Source organism: Adiantum capillus-veneris, chromosome 4, assembly GCF_014529385.1.
Source record: "Adiantum capillus-veneris isolate H3 chromosome 4, ASM1452938v2, whole genome shotgun sequence".
In the NCBI taxonomy this organism is placed as follows: Eukaryota; Viridiplantae; Streptophyta; class Polypodiopsida; order Polypodiales; family Pteridaceae; genus Adiantum; species Adiantum capillus-veneris.
The window spans coordinates 119721214-119743604 of NC_140934.1; the positions used below are offsets into that span (position 1 = coordinate 119721214).

The 22391-nt window shown below is 44.7% G+C and overlaps 1 protein-coding gene across 3 annotated transcripts in view; it reads left to right on the forward strand.

The window, feature by feature from the left end:
* The window catches only part of LOC147459892 (U5 small nuclear ribonucleoprotein helicase), a 253188-nt gene that overhangs the window by 201039 nt on the left and 29758 nt on the right, over nt 1-22391 (forward strand). For all 3 annotated transcript variants that reach the window (XM_086511073.1, XM_086511074.1, XM_086511075.1), the window contains 17 exons: nt 44-268; nt 347-448; nt 532-612; nt 679-759; nt 890-1093; nt 1161-1277; nt 18974-19096; nt 19197-19286; nt 19418-19543; nt 19623-19685; nt 19763-19851; nt 19947-20037; nt 20196-20345; nt 20428-20619; nt 20699-20764; nt 20884-21039; nt 21116-21259. In XM_086511073.1, the coding sequence (XP_086367199.1) occupies nt 44-268; nt 347-448; nt 532-612; nt 679-759; nt 890-1093; nt 1161-1277; nt 18974-19096; nt 19197-19286; nt 19418-19543; nt 19623-19685; nt 19763-19851; nt 19947-20037; nt 20196-20345; nt 20428-20619; nt 20699-20764; nt 20884-21039; nt 21116-21259 (2100 nt within the window). The remainder of the gene's footprint in view (nt 1-43; nt 269-346; nt 449-531; nt 613-678; nt 760-889; nt 1094-1160; nt 1278-18973; nt 19097-19196; nt 19287-19417; nt 19544-19622; nt 19686-19762; nt 19852-19946; nt 20038-20195; nt 20346-20427; nt 20620-20698; nt 20765-20883; nt 21040-21115; nt 21260-22391) is intronic.

The following is a 22391-nucleotide window of genomic DNA, read 5'->3' on the forward strand; positions in this document are numbered from 1 at the left end:
CTGACACTGATGCAGCTATAGTGGTATGTTTGTAATTTTCTAGCTCTATATATCCCGGGCTGGCTTGGATGGATTCTCCCTGATAGCTGACAGTGCTTATATAAGTGCTAGTTTAGGAAGGATCATGAGAGCCCTTTTCGAAATTTGCTTGCGACGCGGTTGGTGTTCAATGACAGCACTGCTCCTAGAATTTTGCAAAGCAGTCGATCATCAGATCTGGCCACATCAGCATCCGCTAAGGCAGTTTGAAAAAGAACTCTCTCCAGAGGTTGGTTATATTAAGGATCCCTTTCGGCTATACCTGAGCAAAAACAGGGTTTGAATAACACTTAGATTTTGTGAACAGATTCTCCGCAAACTGGAAGATAGGGGAGTCAATCTGGACAGACTCTATGACATGGATGAAAAAGAGATTGGCTCACTTTTACGCTATCCGCATGGAGGCAAGGTAGCTAAAATCTCCACTGCTTTTTTCAGGAAAAATTGCTTGTGTGTGTTTAAACCGACCTGTTACATGCTGATTTCATACAGCTGGTGAAGCAATGTCTGGCCAGCTTTCCTAGAATTCACTTGTCGGCAAATATTAGTCCTATCACCAGGAGTGTACTTCAGGTTATATTTGACATGCTTACTATGATGGTTTGTCAAAGGCCTGGCTTATTTTTGGACTTCTTGCAGGTAGTTTTGACAATGACTCCAGATTTTGTCTGGAAAGAACGATGGCATGGAACAAGTGAGAGATGGTGGATTTTGGTTGAGGTAAGACCTTTTGTACAAAATATTGTTGGGCCCTACCATGTTGTTATTGGTGTTTTCCTTTTGTTACCATTAGCTTTTATCCATGAATTATTTTCAAAGCTGCATAGAATTGTATTATTTTCTTCTTCAGGATTCTGAAAATGAGTACATCTACCATTCGGAGCAATTCAGCATGTCTAAAAAAACAGTTTCCGAGGGGAGCCAATCAGTGACTTTTACTATACCTATTTTTGAGCCACTTCCTTCGCAGTATTATATTCGTGTCGTATCAGATCGATGGTTGCAGGCTGAGGCGTTTCACACAGTTTCTTTCCAACACCTAATACTGCCAGAGGTAGACTGTTACGTCCATTCTCTTTGTATTTCTAGCCGAACTTTTTATTGAATAGTCTGTCCGGCAGGTACATCCACCTCATACAGAGTTGTTGGATTTGCATCCCCTTCCAGTCAGTGCTCTCAACAATGAAATCTATGAGGGCTTGTACAAATTCTCTCATTTTAATCCTATCCAAACTCAAGTAAGTATAACAATCTTGATGAACTGTGTTTAGTGTGCTTATTGTAGGATAATTTTTGGACTTGAGGAGGTGACTAATGTCAAAGTGATGTGGTTTGTATGTGTGCTAGTGTAACTATCAAGAGAAAAGCAAGGTTGAGGAATTCTCAGCTAAAGAGAAACCTTCTGTTGTGTGTGCATGCATGTGTCATCAGTATAGATCTACCTTGAGCAGAAACAGAATCAGCTCATGGCTACTAAGTATACCACCAGGTTTAGGAGGGTAGGGGACATTCCGCTAGTGTCGATCGAAAGCACAGGCATATTGAGCAGCAAGTTCACTGTTCAGAGAATGCATATGCTCATGTTGTTTTTGATGCCCTGCATAAGAAATTTGTTGAAATTTGTAATGCTTGAGAAGGCTGATAAGGCTCTTCCGGAGTATGTGGTGACTCTTGCTTTGTCTAAATTTGTCTTCAGTGCAATGATTTGCTGATAGCGCTTTTACTTCATTTTTCCCTTGGTAAAATGCCTAATGCGTGTGATGTGGGTCAGTAGCACAATTCTCAATTGAAAGCATATGGTGTAGATGGTGTCCATTATGCTGCTCATAGGTTTCACAAGGTCTTGTGCTCCAAGCCCCAATGTAAGCAAATGCTTTTGAAACAATATGCATTGGCATGGACACCCATGAGGAACTGATCTGGCGTAATTGGAAAATACTGGTCGAGATTGTTGGTTTTCTAAATGTTCGGGTGTTGCATCACTCCCGATTGCTTCTGGTTTGGGAAAGTGACTCCTGTGGCTCAAGCTACTGGCATTGCAAATAGATTTGCATTTTTTTTTGGGACACGGGCATTACCCCTCTTTGGTGCTTGTTGATATGTGTTTCTATGGGGCTCACATGTTCTGATATGTAATGGAGTATATTTGTTGGTGCATAATCTACTTGCAAGAAATTTGGATGTATGGCCTTTGACTGCACTAAGACAAAAAGAACGCTCTCAAGTTTGTGCAACAATTTAATGTTATTTTAAGAACCGGCAAATCTTAGTCACTTCTTGCCTCAAAGACAGTGCTATGACATGGTGCGCTGCACTTTCTGCCAAAGCCGCTCGTCCAAAGACATGGGCAAAATTCAAGACTGCATATTGTGACTACTTTTTGGATGACATTTTTGAGACGAAACTTGTTTCGGCATGGACTAATTTTCAAGTGGTCCGTACCAACAACCTTGACATGCAGTAGAGAGGCAGTTACAGTTGGTCTTGGGTTCACATTGGGTGGACTCTCGTTCGGGCAGTGACACATGGTAAGACACAGGGAGTGGTGGTCTAGTAGACACCGTGACCAGTTCACCGCCACCACAGTTCGAAGATAGACTTAGCTGGAATGTCAGGGATATTTTGTTGGCTGTTGGCTGCTCTATATGGTTGTATACATGCTTAGTTGGTTCTAGTCGTCGGATGCATCATACTTTCTATGAGTCTAGAGTCTTGAGTCTTGTGCTCGGTCTAGCACTCTCTAACTTGCACTCTCCCCACACAGAGGGAGCCTCGACACCCCCATTGTACCTATGAGTCCTGGGCTTGGAGCTGAGTGTGCTGCCAACCAGCGTCTGTACTGGTTCATGAGTTAGTCTTGTTTCATAGTGTTTGGAGTCTACTGTTGAATCATTTGAGTTTGCTTTGTTGCTCCATTGCTTTATAGTGTTTATTCTATTTGGAGTGAGATTTCTTGCATACAGCACTGAGAGGCACCCACAATAGAGAGCACGTGATACTTTTCCTGCTATAGGTGTTCTCTTTTTTGGCACGCCTGGTGGGACCTCAACTAGAGTCTCACTGCTAAGCTTACATGGTCGAGAAGATAGCCAGTTTAGTCTCTTGCCTGGCCTAGCGTGTCGGTCTAGACTAGCCTGGTCTGGTCCACCTTCGACTGCATCCAGCTTGGTCTAGCTAGTCTAGTCTCTCGCCCTCGTCTAGTTGGAGTGGTCTTGTCGAGTCTAGCTTGGTCTAGTCGAGTGGGTCTAGACTCTCGAGAAAGCTCAAGGGTCTTCGTGTCCAAAGCTTGGGTGGGTCTATTTATCACAAATCAATGACTCCAGACAAAGCGGTCTCAAGGACCGATGGAAAGATGCAGAGAAGTGCTACCAACTTGCAAAGCATAGCTGAGAGACTTGAAAATAAAGACCAAGGATTTCAAAGTTGTTCCAACTTATGGGCTCTTGTCCAACAGGGCCTAAAGGGACCATAGTTACCCGAAACGGGAATGTAGAACGGTCCTGAACGGGACGAGAACGGGGAGGAGGAAGGGGGGCCGGACGGTCCACCATAGTAAGGCTTGAACTACCTCCATTCATCTTAGTCCCAAATAAACTCCTATACAACCCAAAAACTGCCCCCAAATCTGCCACCAAACCTGCCCTCAAACTGCACCAAATATGCTCCCCAAACAGCTCCAAATCTACCCCCAAAAGCCTACTTTTTTGCCCGCAAATCCCTACTTTTGCCCGTTCCGTCCCGTGTTCCGCCGTTCCGCCTCATGTTCCCCTCGTTCCAGAACACCGTTCCGGTTACACCCCGTTCCGGAACGACGTTCCGTTCTCGACCTCCGATTCCAGTGACGACGGAAGAAAGGGCAAGGAGAGGAGAAAGATCCAGAGACAGAGCAAAGGCAAGAAGAAGGCAAAGAAGAGTCGTTCCCATAGAAGATCTCAGAAGTATATTTTGGAGAACTCTATTCAGAGCATTCTAAAGTCCGGAGGGTGGCATCCTTCCTCAAGGGGAACACACAGACTTGGTGGTCTATCCTGCTTTTAAGGAGGGCGGCATCAACAAAGTGGATTTTCTTCTAAAGAATATTTACTTCCTCATGGCTCGCTCAGGAATATGAACGTGAGGTGATCACAGCTTGGAATCATTTGAGGATGACCAAGACACACTAGATACTACTACCAGAGATTTTGGGACACTTTCTTACCGGCCTCTTCTTTCAAGAAAATTATGTTCAAGCAGCAGATAGAGCGATTTTTGTGTGGTCTACCTAAAGATATACGAGATTATTGTCTGTTGTTGCAGAAGTCTGAGTCCATGCAACAACTGATGGGACATGCGAAGCAAGGGTTTGCAATGCATGGGGGCACTCTTACGTACACGACAGATAGATTGGTCACAGTTCGAATTGGACAAGATACGAACAACAGTAACAAATTGTTTACTTAAATGAGATAGATGAGAAGAAAATGTCAAATTTGTGCGACCTTTAGAAGGAACGACAAGAATTTTTGCAAGCTCGGGTTGACTGTTTCTCTGAAGGCTCATGGATGAAAGTACGGAGCTTTGAGGAGCGTGGGGTAAAGTACGAGATCAAGCTGACTGCTGCTCAGAAGGCTTACCAGGGGAGGTATCTCCTCAAAGTCCTCAAGATCACATGATTGATTTGATTCCAAGCAGTACGCCGCGGAACCGGCCACCTTACAGAGTAAGCAGAGCCCAAAATGAAGAGATTATGAACCAAGTGAAAGAATTGTTGGAAACAGTATACATCACCATTTTGTTCGCGAGTGGTGTTAGTTCTAAAGAAGATGGATCTTGGAGGATGTGCATTGACTACATGGCTCTCAATAAAATCACCATCAAGAATAAGTTTCCAATACCCAGGATCGATAATATACTGAACAGGCTAGAGGGTTCTACTTGTTTCAGTAGTATTGAAATGAAAAGTTGCTATCATCAGATAATGATTGCTTCTGGACATGTATACAAGACCGCATTTAGGACGTCCTTTGGATTGTATGAGTATTTGGTGATGCTTTTTGGTCTCACAAATGCTCCTGCAACATTCAACATGATGATGGATAGGATTTTTCGAGAGTATAGGTCATTTGTGGGCACCTTTTTTATCATCATATTCTCAAAGGATGAGCAGAGCATCGACTCCACCTGTTACAGGTCTTACAGGCATTGAGGCAACATGGGTTGGTGGTGAATGGGAAGAAGAGTGAGTTTTTCTTACCAGAAATCCACTTTTTGGGACACATCATCTCTGCGGAGGGTGTCAAAATGGATCCGACCAAGGTTGAGACCATCAAAGATTGGCCACATTTGAAGAATGTTCATGAGGTTCGCAACTTTTTGGGTTCGTGTTCTTACTATCGGCGGTTCATTCGAAAGTTTGCAGAGATTGCTTCTCCTCTACATGCTTTGACACAGAAAGGGGTTCCTTTCACTTGGGGACCATCTGAGATTGCAACCTTTGAGACTCTCAAGGAGAAGTTGACGATTGGCCGAATCTTGGTTTTTTCAGACTTGCAAAAGCCATTTGAGGTATACTGTGGTGCCTGTCGCCGCAATCTGGGAGCGGTCTTGATGCAGGAAGGCCAGGTTGTAGCCTATGAGAGTAGAATGTTTTCTAGACGTGAATGGGTCTCATAGATGTGCGAGGAGTTGCTGGCAGCCATCCGTGCTCTTTCATAGTGACAAGACTTTCTACTCGGAGCCGATTTTACAGTGTTCACGAATCAACAATGTTTACGCTATTTCTTGTCTCAGAAACAGCTTTCGGACAAGTAGATGCGGTGGGCAAACATTTTGTCACAATTTCACTTTCAAATTGTGCATGTTCAGATGGGTGGTGGATGCATTGTCTTGTAAGCCTTTGGTTTTGGCAGTTCATCATCACAGCTTCGAGGATATGGTAGATCAGTTAGCCACAGACGTATTTTGCAAACATTTTTTACCGGTTGTAGAGTGGGGAAGGAGTTGCGGGCTATTCGCTCACGGAAGGCTATTTAATGCGGAAGAACATGTCGTGTGTTACACAAGTGCTAAGAAATAAGGTTTTGGCAAAGTGCCACTGTCCACCTTTTTCGGGCCATCGCGGCATAGATACCACCTTGAAAGGTGTGGAACGGTTTTTTTACTGGCGGAGGATGTGGATGAGTTTGTTCGTAGTTGTTTAATATTCCATGAGGTCAACTTCGACAAGCATAAGGCACCAAGTCTTGTACAACCTTTATCTATACCTAACCAACCTTGGGAAAGTATAACAATGGATTTTATTTTTGATCCTCCTAAGACTCAGAGTGGCATGATGGCATCATGACAGTCATCGACAGATTCCTACTCACGTTGTTTCGATCAAGAAGACGGTCAATATGCTCAGTATCTAGAGACTCCTTTTGCAAAGGTGTGCGAGGCTCTTGAGAAGTCGCAAGCAAGGCATAAGAAGGCAGCGGACAAGCATCGACGTGACTTGCACTTAAAGGAAGATGATTGGCTGCTTCTATGTTTTGAGAAGGCATGCATGACTACGAAAATGGAAGTGTAAGGAGAAACCTTTCTCAAAGTTGAGTATGAGATACTATGGCCCTTTCCAGATTCATGTATCCTTCAGATTGAAGTTACCAGATACTTGGAAGATTCATAATGCATTTCATGTGAGTCCGTTGAAACCTTACAACGGTGAGGTGCCAGTGGACAAGGGGCCCGAGGAGCAACCTGAAGTGGAAGAGAGAGGAGATTCTCATTCTAGAATAGATACTGACTTACAAGGAAAGGAAAATGAAAGGTAAGCTTATACACAGGTATTTAGTCAAGGTCAAGAATTTTTAAACATCAGATGCGAAATGGATGGAGGAGGACCTAGCAAATATTCCTCGCAGTTTAGAGCTTTACCTTGGGGTGATAGTATTTTGCTGTATGACTATATGAAAAGAAGTACTATCAAACGGGAACTCCTTAAATGAATTTGTTATATGTGCTCTTTGATGTGTGTGATGTTTGAGTGCATGCTTGAAAGACGAAATGAGTGCAACATTTCAGTCTTGTTCACCTGAGGGGTGTTGTGGATATGATAATGACAAGATTTAGGCAATCCCGACATCTGCTAGAGATCGGTGAGATCTGGATGTGATTGCTAAATACATTACGATGATCATGATTCTCATCAAAGATCTCGACGGGGATAGTGATGTGAATGTGATGTGAATGGTCTGTGAATGTCGTCTTCGTGCAAGTACTGGAGATGTGTTGTGTAGTGCATCGGTACTTAGAGTCAGTGTCTGCAAGACTGGCTGTTGGCTTATGTTGGTTTTGGAGGCGTAATCGAGGGGGATTGCATTTCTTTCAAGAGGGGTTTATGTCACAAAGTGATGGGCGACCCCACAGAGGGGCCGAGGGCGACCACGCGTAGGAGCACATGCAAACGCGTGCGCGCGCGCGCACACACACACACACACACACACACACACACTTTTTTTTTGTAAATTTGCTTTGATTAATTTACAAGTGGGAAACCTCAAAGTGAGGAAAACCCACGAAAAGAAAGGGATACAAAAGATGGAGCACTATAAGGCTCCGAAGGCTAGAAACAGTCAAAGTAAATCCTGTAGGCATCAAGAGTGATGTCTCCAGCTTCATAGCCAAAATGTAGCGCTTGACCAAGAGATAATTTGAAATAGGGAAAGGGGTCAACAAAAGTGCCCTGGAACATTAAGGAGTTCCTATGATGCCAGATGGCCCACATAGTCCAAAATCTGACCCAGGTGAAGAAGACCGCAAACTGAGATTGTGGTGACCAAAGTACCCCAAAAAGCCAAAATTGTATGTGAAAAGAGCCGGAAGGAGAACGTAGTCGAAGAGCAGCCAACACTTGCCGAATGAAGGCTCTGGAGTGACGACAACACCACAGCAAGTGTGGCACGGTCTCCTCAACTTCAAGGCATCTGGGGCAACGGGAAGGCGCAATATGCCGAGCATGCAACACACTGCCAACAGGTAGAGCTCCCACCAAGCACCGCCACAAGAAAACACGTTCCTTCAAAGGCAGATGATTCTGCCAAATGCGAGACAATGCGTGCTACCACCACAAGGCTGACTCGGAAAGCGACCACAGCTGATTACCCCGATGCACAATCCATACTTCAGACTGAAGAATGGCATAGACACTGGCAGCTGAGATGCAATCCAATCTAGTAGTAGCCAGATTCCAATCAGAGAAGCGAGAGTCTTCATCCAGCGGAGGAATGGGCGAATGAGCAGTAAGCATGTTTTGAATCTCCCGCCGGAGAGGAGAATAATGAAGACCCAACCGAAAGCGGGAGACGGCATCAGCAAAAGAAAGAACATAACCCGAGTCATCAACCACCTGATGCACCTGACAGATTCCTTTTTGAGAAAGAAAATACGCTTGGCGAGGAGACCGTTGAACCAAAGTCGAAGCAAAAACCCTGCTCCAATGCAGACTCTCCAAGCGAAGAGAGTTACCGCCAGAGGATTGTCGACCATCCCAAGCCAAATGTGAAGTGACAACCTTCCAATCAACAATTAGAGAAGAAGTAAAGGGACATCCAGGAATGTGTCCTTCAAGCTTCCCAAAAACAACATCCCAATAAGTCAGTTGCCAACGACCAAAAGAAGGGGTGACAATGTGCGCACATAAATGTGTGACCATGAGAGCCAGAAGATGACGTCTCAAGTCCAAAATATTCAACCCTCCAAGCCGCTTGGGAGAACACAACTTGTCCATAGATAAAAGCCGAATGCCCCTCTTGGTAGACGAGGTTTGCCAAAAATGTTCTAAAATATTGGACATGAGAGACTGCAAGCGCAACCGAGGCCAAGACAACAAAGGCAAGTTAAAATGCACATAAGCCAGAAGGATGCATTGGACAATCCTAAGACGCACATGAAGTGGCCACGTGGACAATTTCCAATAATTCAACTTGGAATTTGGATTTGCAAAAGTTAACTTTGAGACCTGCTGCCAATCCAAACAAGTGAAGAGTATGCATAATCTGTTGTACATCATCATAGTTATGACGAGGCATGAACAAAGAGTCATCCGCATAAGCCTAAGCCAGCAAAGTGTCGACCAGAAGGTAAAGTAAGGCCATGTAGCCTTCCAGTGGAGGTCAAGGAATCCAAGTACATAAACAAGGAATGAGTAGCGATCGCATAAGCAAAGCACTCAGAGGGCAGCCCTGCCGTACCGACCGTCCCAAAGGCTAAGATTCTGTGAGAGAACCATCCAGCAAACCTGCAGAAGTACTATTTATATACAAGAAAAGCACATCACGGGATAGCCTAGGCCCAAAGCCCAAATGTCGCATGGTATTTGCAATGTAATCGCAAAGAACAGTATCAAATGCCTTTTCAATGTCAACCTGCATGACTAACACATCCTGTCGAGTATATTTTGCATATTCCATACCAATAATGACATTTGTGAGGTTATCAGTAATCTGACGTCGCGGAATGAAGCCGTATTGAGATTGATGCAAGCCTTCATGCAGAAAGCATTTGAGTCGGTTAGCAAGCATTTTTGCCATTAATTTATATACCACAGGCATAAGTGTAATAGGCCGCGAATGTGAAAATTCTTCACACAATGCATGCTTAGGGATCAGCTTGAGCAAACCTTCTTTCCAAGAGGAGGGTAATTCCTGTTGTTCCCAAGCTGTATTCATCATGAATAATAGAGACAACTTCAAATAATCCCAGAAAGACAAGAAGAATTCCACAAAGAGACCATCCCAACCAGGGGCTCTCCATTGACCTAAATCAAGCAAGCTGATATGCAATTCGGACTCAGTGAAAATAGCTTCCAAGTCTTGAGCCTGCCGCAACGAGAGAATGGAAGTAACATGCGATAGAAACACTTGACGCGTTTGGCGAGCTTCTCTCGTGGGAGAAGAAGGGGCCTCAAAAATCTTGCCATAATGAGAGCGTAGGGCTAGTGCTAGCTCTTGAAGAGTGGAGGTCCACTCCCCTGACGATAATTTAACTCTCCGTATAGCTTGAGACTGCCTCGAGTGATAGAAATGCTTAAAGAATTGTTTAAAAGCACATCCTTTATCTGCAAAAGCCTGTTGACGAGCTCGAGTCTGCCATTTGGCCAATTTCCTCTCATCATTGTGCCTTAAAATTGCACGAGCAGAAAACAACTCAGTCATTTGAGCATCAGCAAGAGAAGAATGATTAGCCAAGTGCATCAATCGGCTACAAGCATCCTTTGCCTGGTTAACCTGTTCCCTTAATTGTGACAAATAATCCCTGCCATAATCCTGTTCCCTTAAAATTGCATAAGTAGAAAACAACTCAGTCATTTGAGCATCAGCAAGAGAAGAATGATTAGCCAAGTGCATCAATCGGCTACAAGCATCCTTTGCCTAGTTAACCTGTTCCCTTAATTGTGACAAATAATCCCTGCCATAATCGTGTATAACTGATTGAACACGCATAACCAAACGAAACCATGCTATATCCAAGTGAACATGCATCTAGGATAGCAAAGGCGGGATGATATTCACAATCATAGTGCGAAAAGGCTCATGCTTGAGATAAGGATTATTGACATGCAGAAGTCTTTTCTTGGGTAGGCGATCATTGACATCAAAAGAGCCAAAACGAAGTTTAAAGCATACGGGAAAATGATCTGAGAGACACATAGCATAATCAATGGTCATCTCGCATACAAAGTCATCATATTGTTGCATGTGAAAAAGATACCAGCGATCCAGCCGAGCACGATACATGGATTGAGCATTGTGCTGAAAAGTAAAGCCTGGATCAGTCGCATGCAAAAAGGGTCACAAATCAAGCCCATTATAGGTCGACAGAAATAGGTCTCAAGATTGCCGCTCCATATGAAGCATGTGAGAATGGCCAGTAGTATTATCCGCAAGGTTTGGTGCATTATTAAAATCCCCGCAGAGAAAGGCATTGGAACGCCAACAATACGAGGAGATAGCACTCCACAACCGTGCTCTATCTGCAGAAGCTGTGTATGCATATAATCCTCCAAATTCGAAAACTTCTCCATTAACAATACATTGGATGACCATCCACCTCCCAGCCAGGTCATTAAAGACCAAGGTCGGGAAGAGTTCATGTCGAACAAGCATAAGCACTCCAGAATGGCCAACTGATCCTGCATAAGCTATTCAGTCTATCCTGCAAATTGATGCTGATTATGATCTTGAAGAACGACAATATCTGCTTTACATGTATGTACATAGTGCCAGGTAAGCCGCCACTTGTTGTGATTGCATAATCCACGCACATTATAGGAGATGCAATTCAAAGAACTATGCATTCTATATGGTATATACAGTGGACGAGGAAACATGGAGAGAAAGGAGGGAATAAAACTCAAGTACCAGTGCCCATCGACACATCCTCCCCAGCTGAAGGTGCCTGAGAAGGTGGGTCAATACCTGGACCTGGATAATTGAAAGGAAAAGCACCTTGCGATGAAGAAGCTTCTCCAGTAACAACCTCTTTGTAAGAACGAACAACCTTGTCCCAAGCTTCAGCCAAAGAAGTGTTGTCATTACAAGGGAGTTTTTTCTGAGCAACATTCTTCAAGGGAGGCACATAATTACGAGAAGATGCCGGAACACGAGGTGTAGCAGCTTTGACTAGTTTCTTGGGCACTATCCAAGTTTGAGAGGTCGAAACCTGTTCTTTTCCCTTGTCTTTAATATTTGGAGAAGCAGAAAGTGCAGACAATTGTACTTGTTTCCCCTTTCCTTTAATGGCCCCATCTAAGGGGGAGGAGGTTGAAACTCCTTTAGTTTGAACCTCAGTAGAAGGTTTTGAAGGCGAGCAAGGTTGAGAAGCAGGGACGGCTGAAGGAGGTGGTTGCAGATTTGGTTCCGCACATTCGGACTGCATATGACCAAATTTGCCACATCGGAAGCGAGAATTCGCAAACTTGCCCCATTTAAGCTTAAATGGGCGCTTTCCAACCACTGTATCCCCAGAATTGATCGAAATGCTTGCTGGTGTGGGGATATCCGTGTCCCACAAAATACAAAAACAGTTCGTGTTTGCCTCAAGCTTAGGAGGGCAAATGACTTTGCCTAACTGAGCAGCCAACCAAGGAAGAAAATGACGCCAAGTGCGAGGAAAGTCGACCACCTCAACCCAGACGGGACACTTGTGACGAATGAGACTCTGATAGTCCTTGGTAAGAGCCCTGGGCAGCACATGGGTCATCTGCGTATTGAAGAAAAGAGGAGACATTTCAAGCAGAGCAGCTCCTCAGTGCAATGTGCGCGACAATCTCACTCAAAACAAACTGAAAACAAAGGAACAACAGATAACAACTGATCTCATAGAGACACAACAGCAGACCAGAACATATGACTCGACTATCTCAAAGAACCGATACAAACTCTGGCGTGGTAGCACACTCAGCTCCAGCTCAGGACTCACAGGTACAATGGGGGGGTCGAGGCTCAGATGTGCAGGGATGGTGAAGACGTGTTGTGTGTATAGACTCGCTACTCAAGACGACGACACTGGACCATATATGAAGAAGATGATCTCTATGACCCAACAACTACTACTCATGTCCCACCATAAAGAGCCACCAACGGCTCATAAATGTCAGCCATCTAAGTCTATCTCCAGACTGAGTGGTGGTGACCTGGCCACGATGTCCACTAGAACCACTGTCATATCCCTGCCACGTGTCGCTGCCCAGCCCAGAGAGTCTGTCCAGTGTAAACTAGACCGGACCAACTGTACTAACTCTGTGTCCTGTGAAAGTGACACTGTAGCCTACTACAAGTTGCCCGCCACAAAACCGCTCACCGTCTCAGTCAGAGGAAATACTCTAAAAACTGTGAAAGAAAACCACTAGGTACCGCATCTATATGTTTTTCTTGAAGCAGGTGCTAGGCCCAACCATGACCTTACATGCCTCAAAAGTGGGATTAAAAACATTGCACTGCTTGCAAACGCCTTAAGTCTTCGAATAGGCAGGAACCCAGTATGATTGCATAGACCAAGAATCCCAATTGGTAAAACAGAATGAGGCTCCACAGCAAAGAGATATGCTCGGTTTGGATCCAACGCATCTTTATCCTCCATAACCATAGTGAGAGGAAAATGACCTGGTCCATGCTTGCAAATGAAGTTGCTCGAAAAGAGGGATGACCAGAAGCTCGAGTAATACCGCAAATAAGTTTAAGCTTCATCGTGATGGCAACCAGGTGAATGCTTGAAAGCCACAAGGAAAGAGCCAAAATGCTCTAAAGTACAGGGGAGTGATTGAGGAATAGGAGGGGATTGGTAGCTTGCTAAGGGGCTGATCAGCGGGGTGGAAAAAGAACTAGCTGAGGCCGAGGCTGGGAGGGGTCGGGAGGGTTGGATAGGGGTGAGGGGGCTAGGGCGGCTAGATAGGGGCGAGAGGGGGAAAGGATAGGGGCGAAGGAGAGGCTGGGTGGGTAGGGGCGAGGGGGGGCTAGATAGGGGCGAGAGGTGGAAGTGGGTGGGTAGGGGCGAGGGGTGGAAGGGGGTGGGTAGGGGCGAGGGGGAAGTGGGTAGGGGCGAGGGCAAGGGAAGGGGTGGGTAGGGGCGAGGGGTGAGTAGGAGGGTGAGTGAGTGTGAGGGGAAGGGTAGGGTGTAGGGGATAGGGGGTAGATGGGGGTGAGAGGGTGTGAGGGGTTGGCAGATAACAAATATATATTCATCTCCGATGCAAGGTATAGTCGGAAGAATTCGTGTTCCATTTATATGAATTCCATGGTCCACTGGCTGAAAGAGGAGATGCTATAGAGCGCAGCAGTCGATGGAGAGCATGAGGAGGTACCATGAGCAAGACAACTATCATGAGCAAGGAATTCATCAAGCAGGTTGGGCTCTGTGAAGGGAGATTGCTAGACACAGAGGAGAGTTTTGTTCTGGTCAGAGAAGCAGACACCACTGAGGCTGATGTTTGAGGGGGGGTGAACTCTTGTAGAGGTGATTTCTTCCCGCTTCTATGATTCTTCATAGGCTCACCAAATCCAAAGGCTTCCACCAAGGGCGCATCAAGAGTAGCTTGTGTGACCTTCAACCTTTGAGGTGGCTCATTAGGTTTAGTTACTTTGGAAAAATTGGAAGAGTCTGTACTCTCAGGGAAAGAGTAAATCGAGACTCCAAAACAAGGCATAGATTTGGTAGCATCCAACCACTCCAACAGATCAGCATCTGACCCGTGAGGTGGAGTAGGCTGTTCCAATTTAAGGCTGCTTGCTAGGGGCAAAGAACTATGTTGCACGACGGGATCCATGCCTCCTTCTAGGCGAATTGGTTGCATCGAGGAGCCAGGAGTATGTATCCACATGGCATCGTTTCCCCAATCATGAAGTGCTTTAGTGTGTCGCAGCCATGGTCTACCGATGAGCAAGGGAAATCCGCCCTCAACCTGTGGAAGACGAATTACAACAAAATCTAAACTAAAAGTGAAATCTTGTACCTGCAGAGGCACCTTTTCCACTATGCCCACATGGTATACTGTCCTCTGGTCGGCCAATGTTACTGTGAAGGGGGCAGGTTGAGTAGGCTGCAGGCCTAGAGCCATCATAGTGAACTCAGGCATCCTACCTCAAGACGGACACGGTGAGACGAGGGGTTCTATAATCCGTGAGGGGAGCAGCGTGATGGGATATCATATAGGACTTGGATGGTTGCACTGGGAGGTGCCCGCCACTAGGACCTACTCCGGGGTAAAGTGATTGAATAACTATAAGGGTTTCACTTCGAAAACTCGCATCTAGCCGCAACATGTCACACTTGTTGAAAAGTATTCTTTAAGATTGTCTCTGCTGTAGGCTTTTCTTTTTCTTCCAGTGCCTTATCTGGTACCTTGATCTGCTTTAGATCAGCCACTGCTTCCAAGAAGGCTTCATCAATATCAAAGAGCAAAGATTTGGATTCTTGCTTGTCACTGAGTGAGGGCTTGGCGCTAGCTGAAGGCAGAGTATCCACTGTTGGGATACTGTGTGGGGGAGTCGAACGTGTTGGAATACTAAGATCGAGAGCGGCTCTCTAGGCCCGGGTGAGGACGCCCGCTGGCTCCTCTACCAACTGCAACTTCTCTTGAGTGGTAACCACATGGGCGGAAGGGGGTGGTTGACGAGTGGTGCTAGTTGCTATCAAATTGAGCTTGGGAAAGGTGAACTCATTTTGGCTTTGACTTGGGTTCGCAGCCGTGGATGCACGAAATTTAGGACAATCTTTACTGTAATGATCCTTCGTTTTAGGGCAATGACGGCAGCGAGGAAACCCTTCGGGCAGAGGGCATTTGCTTTGGTAATGACCATATTTCCCGCATCTGTAGCACAAAATGGGCCGATTCAATGGGAGAGTCGAAGGGCGAGGTGGTCCTTGCTCCTGGTGCATGGAGTTGGAGGTGGAGGCATAGAAGTTTTGAGATGACGAGGGAGCACGGGTATGATAAAAGCTCTGAGACAGAAAAGTACTTTGCATACCTTGCATAGGAGAGGCTGTCAGCAAAGCTGGCATATGGTGTGGATGGCCACAGGGAGAAACCATGTTGGATGCAGGTACTGGCTCTTGTTGAAGAGTAGGACCAAGACTTTGCTGTATTTGTCGCAATCCCTTGAGGTAGTAGTAGTCCTTGTCCTCATGCCCAGACTTTCATTGAAGTGGCAATAAGCCCGAAGGGCACAGTCTTGTGAAGGGTGTCCTGGAGAGCGACACGAACTGCACCATACCATAGCCTTAGTCTCCTGCTGAGACCAAAGCTCTTCTAGCTCTCTCTTGATTTGATCCAAAGCCTCGTGATGTGGGGGCTTCCCCTGTCTAAGAGAGAGTGATTTCTCCTCTTGAAGAGCGCGTTGCAGTTTTAGGGCTTCAAGTTCCCTACGTAAAGAAGTCAACGGATCAGAAAGACTTTCCAAAAACACTTTTGGTGTCTCTACCTGCGGGGAGTTGGTGAACAGCTTCCTCGCTCCCTCTATCCTAGTAGCAGCTGCGACAAACTCCTCCAAAGTGGCGTCAGCTCGGAGACTCTCTCGGAGTTTTTGCTGAGAAGTTTTGGGAAGAGCCTTCTCCACCCACATCTTAACCATAAATTCACCGGGTTGTTGGGGAAGCTTGGTAACCAGAGACTTGGTTTTAGTCATGAGTTCTGCAAAAGTCTCCTCTGGCTGGAGCACCATGTTGGCCAACTCATCCAAAACCTTTTCCTAGTAGTCACCTGGCTTGAATGCTGCACAGAACTGTTGTCCTAAAGCTACCCAAGTTGCAAAATGGTTCTGTGCAAACTGACTGTACCATTTGTCTACTAAGCCATTCAAGGTAGATGGAAAGAGTACCAAATAAGCATCTTATCTATTAAGACCACGACCTCTACAGAGAGATACAAACCTCTTTGCATGGTCGTCAGCATCTTCTAAGGAGAGTCCCTTGAAGGTAGGAAACTTGATGTTTACCTTGGCCAAAACACTGGTCAACGCCTCCATGGCCTCTTGCTCAGGAGCCCGTTGCTCAATAGCGTGCTGTAACAAAATAGCCGAGAGCTTTACTGGGGAAGGTGACATGGAAGATGTGGTACCGGATGGAGGAATGGGTGATGCCATATGTGGAGGTATGGGTGATGAGGTTGATGGACTTCTACTAGGTACCAAGGGTCGTCTTCTGTTGTAGTATTTCAGAGGACTCAGTAGTGCGCTTTGACGCTCTAATGACCGCATTGTATGTGTCATGCAGCGACCACAAACCCAACCAAGCTTTGGGCAAGAAGACCTATAACAGGCTGAACACAGGTGACCAGAGCAAGTGACTAGACCACCAGGCTGGACCAGGGACGAGGAGGGACTAGACTAGGTACGAGGAAGGACTAGACCAGGGACGAGGAAGGCCTAGACCAGGACGAGAGCTGGTTGGACCAGGGCAAGAAAGGACCAGACCAGCAGGCTCCACAGTGCCAAGCAAAGTAGGCGAAGCTAGGCAAAAACCAGCTAGCTTCTCGATTTGTACCTCAACAAAGAGTGAGACTTCAGTTGAGGTCCCATCGGGCGTGCCAAAAATGAGAGCACCTATAGCACGGATAATGTGTCGTGTTCTCTACAGTGGGTGCTCCCGAGTGCAATGTGCGCGACAATCTCACTCAAAACAGACTGAAAACAAAGGAACAACAAATAACAACTGGTCTCATAGAGACACAACAGCAGACCAGAACATATGACTTGACTATCTCAAAGAACCGATACAGACTCTGGCGTTGCAGCATACTCAGCTCCAGCCCAGGATCAGAGTTACAATGGGGGGGTCGAGGCTCAGATGTGCAGGGATGGTGAAGACGTGTTGTGTGTAGACTCACTACTCAAGACGACGACGTTGGACCATATATGAAGAAGATGATCTCTATGACCCAACAACTACTACTCACGTCCCACCATAAAGAGCCACCAACGGCTCATAAATGTCAGCCATCTAAGTCTATCTCCAGACTGAGTGGTGGTGGTGACCTGGCATGTCCACTAGAGCCACTGTCGTATCCTTGCCACGTGTCGCTACCCAGCCCAGAGAGTCCGTACGGTGTGAACTAGACCAGACCAACTGTACTAACTGTGTGTCCTGTGAAAGTGACACTATAGCCTGCTACAGTAGAGGCCAGGACATGTCCCCTATGTCACATGGAGCCTAAGACAGAGTTGCACTACACATGCCACTACCGAGTTTACTATGGCATACAAGGCGGTTTTCACTGCCTATTCAGAGAGGGCTTTGGACCTCTCTCTAGAGTCATGGGGTATGAGGACCAGAGATGTCTGGGACTGTTTTTGCTTGAGCTGCTAGACATAGAGAGAGCCTGATGAGAGGAGAGGCTAGCCAGTCTCACAGGCGGATCACAGACTTCTTTAGAGTAGACATTGGCAGCCAGAGGAACAGCTACCACAGCAGAGCTCACATTCTCCTCACACCAGAGGCACGATGATCGATCGAGCGACCGAGCAAGGGAGATCCAGACGCCCACGACTACAGAGGACTAGACAACATCCATGGAGGCTGCATCAGAGGATTCGGATCATTTTGGCCCAACATGCACGATGCCCGGTTAAACAACTGACCATGGAGGAGATTGATGAGATCCGCCAGCAACCGATGATGGATCTCCTATGATTTAGATTGTACACCCTGCTCATCTTGTACTAGATTGTACACCCTGCTCATCTTGTACCATCCTTTGCATCAGCCTTTGTTTCAGCGCTTACCCAATATATCCCCACACACACACACACACACACACACACACATTGTGTTGTATTAGCCCTCAGTCACTACTTTCACCCCCCTACTCATATCCTTCACAGTTCCAGCTAGCTGCTTAGTTCACATCTAGCAGTTTATGATTCTTAGTACCCCTTTTTCAGTTCCTTTTTATTATTGGTGCTTACACATTGTATTAGATTCACCGCGTTGTAACTTTTTGGTCTCATAGGTCATTTTGGCCTTCTGAAGACGTTAATATAGCATTTCGTTTCATTTCTCTACCTTCATAGGTGTGTGGTATTTAGTATCAAAGAGTTGCGGATTCTGTAAAGTCTCATGTATATTTTTGTGATCACTAGTCCAAAGTGGCTATAGTAGTATTGGAGGTTGTCACTAAATTCAAGCAGTCCATATTGAAATCCAGCAACCAAATGCACAAGTGCTGGGATTAATGGCCATTCCTACTGTTGCTGGCCTTCCATAAACTATTTAACAATGAGGATTCTTTGATGCCAAATGCAATGAAAATCAAGCACATTAAGCCTCACACTCTCACGTGTATGCTATTGACCCATGCACTTGCGCCTGCATCTTTTGTGAAACTAAAGTTGCGTCAATTATTACTGTATAAGACATAGTTACCCAAAATGGACGCTCACCCATAATGTATCAACTATAATGGGGCTGATATGTGAACATGCAGGCATTCCATACTTTGTACCATACAGAAAGCAATGTCCTTTTAGGAGCCCCGACAGGAAGTGGGAAGACTATTTCTTCAGAACTTGCTATGCTTCATCTCTTCAATTCTCAACCCGAAATGAAGGTCCTTTGAACAGTTTGCTGGTTATTTCACTCTCAAATTTTGGAAAGAAAAAGTTTGTATAGGAACACGTGAAAGATGTTTTTAAAATAGCCTCTTGCAGGTAATATATATTGCTCCCTTGAAGGCTCTTGTGAAGGAAAGGCTTGAAGACTGGAGAAACGGTCTGGTGAAAGTTTTGGGCAAGAAAATGGTAATTGGTGTTTCTATCATTAAGGAAGTGAATATTTTACATGATTAGCATCAACACTTGGTTGTGATTCAATCATCTTAATCTAGGATCTGAAATTGTGGTTTGCTTAATGGGAAGTTCTTCTTGATCAGGTTGAGCTCACAGGTGATTACACACCTGATCTGAAGGCCTTACGGTCGGCAGACATCATTATATCTACTCCAGAAAAATGGGATGGAATTAGCAGGAATTGGCACTCTCGTAGCTATGTAACAAAGGTCTTTATTCTGAGCATATAAATGCATGCAGGTTATTTTTTATCAAATTACGATTCTAAAAATCTTTTTTTTTTCATAGATGGGCCTAATGATAATAGATGAGATTCATCTGCTTGGCGGGGATCGTGGACCAATTCTTGAGGCAAGAGTCTATGTATTGTAAAGACCTAACAGATCATTAAATTCAACAAGCTAATGATTGAAAATCTACTGGTTTAGGTTATTGTGTCCAGAATGAGATACATATCTTCACAAACAGAGAGACCAATACGGTTTGTGGGGTTGTCAACTGCACTTGCAAACGCTCGGTAAATGTTTCAAGATGATTATGGAGACTGTTAATGGAACTCTATTTAAGATAACTATGGGTTACAAATGTTCTTACGTGCTGTTTTGGTGGCAGGGACTTGGCAAACTGGCTTGGTATTCAGGACATTGGACTGTTCAATTTTAAGCCAAGCGTTCGTCCTGTCCCACTTGAAGTTCATATTCAGGTCGGAAAATCATGACTGCCACTGTTTTTTCTTACTTCTCTGATGATAAAGACATTCATGGTAATAAAGTTCTGGAAAACTAAACCAAAGTTACATGACATGAAAGCAATGCTTAAATATAAAAAACAACGTTTCTGAAGGCTAAAAGCTTTGTGCAGGGATATCCAGGGAAATTCTACTGCCCACGAATGAATAGTATGAACAAGCCCACATATGCTGCAATAGCGACCCATTCGCCATTAAAACCTGTTTTGATCTTTGTGTCATCAAGACGGCAGACTAGACTGACAGCCCTTGATCTTATCCAGGTAAGGCACCTACTGTTTGCAAAACTTCCTGTAGATTTTCTGCTGTCTCTGATCACAAAAAAATGTTTGGTTTGGAGATCAGTTTGCCATTGCAGATGAAAGGCCAAAACAGTTCTTGCGTATGTCTGAAGACGAAATGGAAATGTTGGTGTCACAAGTTTTAGACTCCAATTTAAATTATACTCTGCAGTTTGGAATAGGCTTGCATCATGCTGGTCTCAAGGAAGATGACCGTGCATTGGTGGAAGAATTGTTTGCAAATAATAAGATTCAGGTGGTGCTTCAGCTCTTATATCAATGATATTCCCTTTTTTGAAAGAACGGTCTATCTGGAACTGTCTATGCCTGTGCAGGTTCTTGTCAGCACAAGCACATTAGCTTGGGGAGTAAACTTACCTGCACATCTGGTCATTATAAAGGTTTCCTCATCGTTCAAAGTCTCAATTTTTTCAAATGAGCATAGTTGTCTTCCTAAGGTTATTGCAATTGACTTGCCTTGCCTTGTAAGAATGAATGATAAGGTATGTATCTCTCACAGGGGACTGAATACTATGATGGAAAGTCGAAACGGTACGTAGATTTTCCGATCACAGATGTTCTCCAGATGATGGGACGTGCAGGTCGTCCCCAGTATGATCAGCATGGTAAAGCTGTGATTCTTGTCCATGAACCTAAAAAGAGCTTCTACAAAAAGGTCTGTAGCGCTCATCATTAGTTTAATGTGCTATCTATTTATGAATGGATAGTTCTGAGGCTGGTTTTATTTGCAGTTTCTTTATGAACCTTTTCCTGTTGAAAGCAGTCTTCATCAACAGTTGCAAGATCACTTCAATGCTGAGATAACAGCAGGGACAATTGCCACCAAGCAGGATGCCGTGGATTATCTGACATGGACTTACTTATTTCGGCGGCTTGTAAGTGTACTATTTGAAAAGCTGTGGTTGCTATCTACATTGATCTGTGCGTTTGTTCAGCACAAAAAATGGTGTGTTGCAAGGATGTGAAGTACACAATTTCTGGTGTCCATGTTGCCCAAAGTCTAGGGGTGTTTCATCGTGTAGACTTGAATCTATGGAGCAAGACATGTCCACTACTCAATGGAATTCAAGTCCTATATAGTTTTGTGGTAGTTTTTAGCTTAACAAGAGTTCATTGGTAAGAAATGTAACAAATGAAATTTCTTTATCTGTTTTCTTGTGTCGACTGCTTTAGTATTTTTATGAAAATTTTAGCCTTTCGTATGATTCACAAGTTTAGAATTTTTTGACGTTATGAAGGTATATATATACAGAGAGAGCTTAGAGTTGATCTATTTTTTCAATTTGCACATGTTCTCAATTACAACCATTACCCTTTGTCACAGTCATCACTGAGGGCTTGCTTTTTTTTATAGATGTGTACCAAGTTACATCAGTGTTTACATACATATGAGCCAACAAGGGAAAGTTAATACTGTGAACAAGAGCCAAAAAATCATCTCGTAGTTCTGTCTAGCATGAAGCAATCGTCGACAAGGCAAATGCACGTCAAACAACAGAGGCTGACCAAAATACAAACTGAACCGTAAAGGATGACAAGCACAAATTGGCGTGGAATAATCAAGCCACATTTCAAATGTGAAGTTGTCATATTGCTTTATGTTAAAAGCATACCATCTATCAACTATGGCACAATAAGAAGATGGCTCATTATGGGAAAATGTGTAAGCAAGAACCCTTGGTTTTGACGTATAAACATAATTTGGATGCCGAAGACGCTTGTATGAGATTATTCCACGAAGCCCGTTCCCTATCAAGCATATAAGACCGAGAGAAAGAATTATCACTAAACATCGGAGCATTGTTAAAATCACCGCCCTAAAAAAACATTGTGCAACCAAGGATAAGATGCAATTTGCCTCAATCAGGCCCATCACCAGAGGAGATGTAAACATGAAGACCCGGAAATTCATATATCTCACCGTTAACAATGCATTAGACAACCATCCATATGCCCTTCGGTTCATTGTGTGCGATGATTGGTTGAAGTTCGTTCCTAAGAGAACAC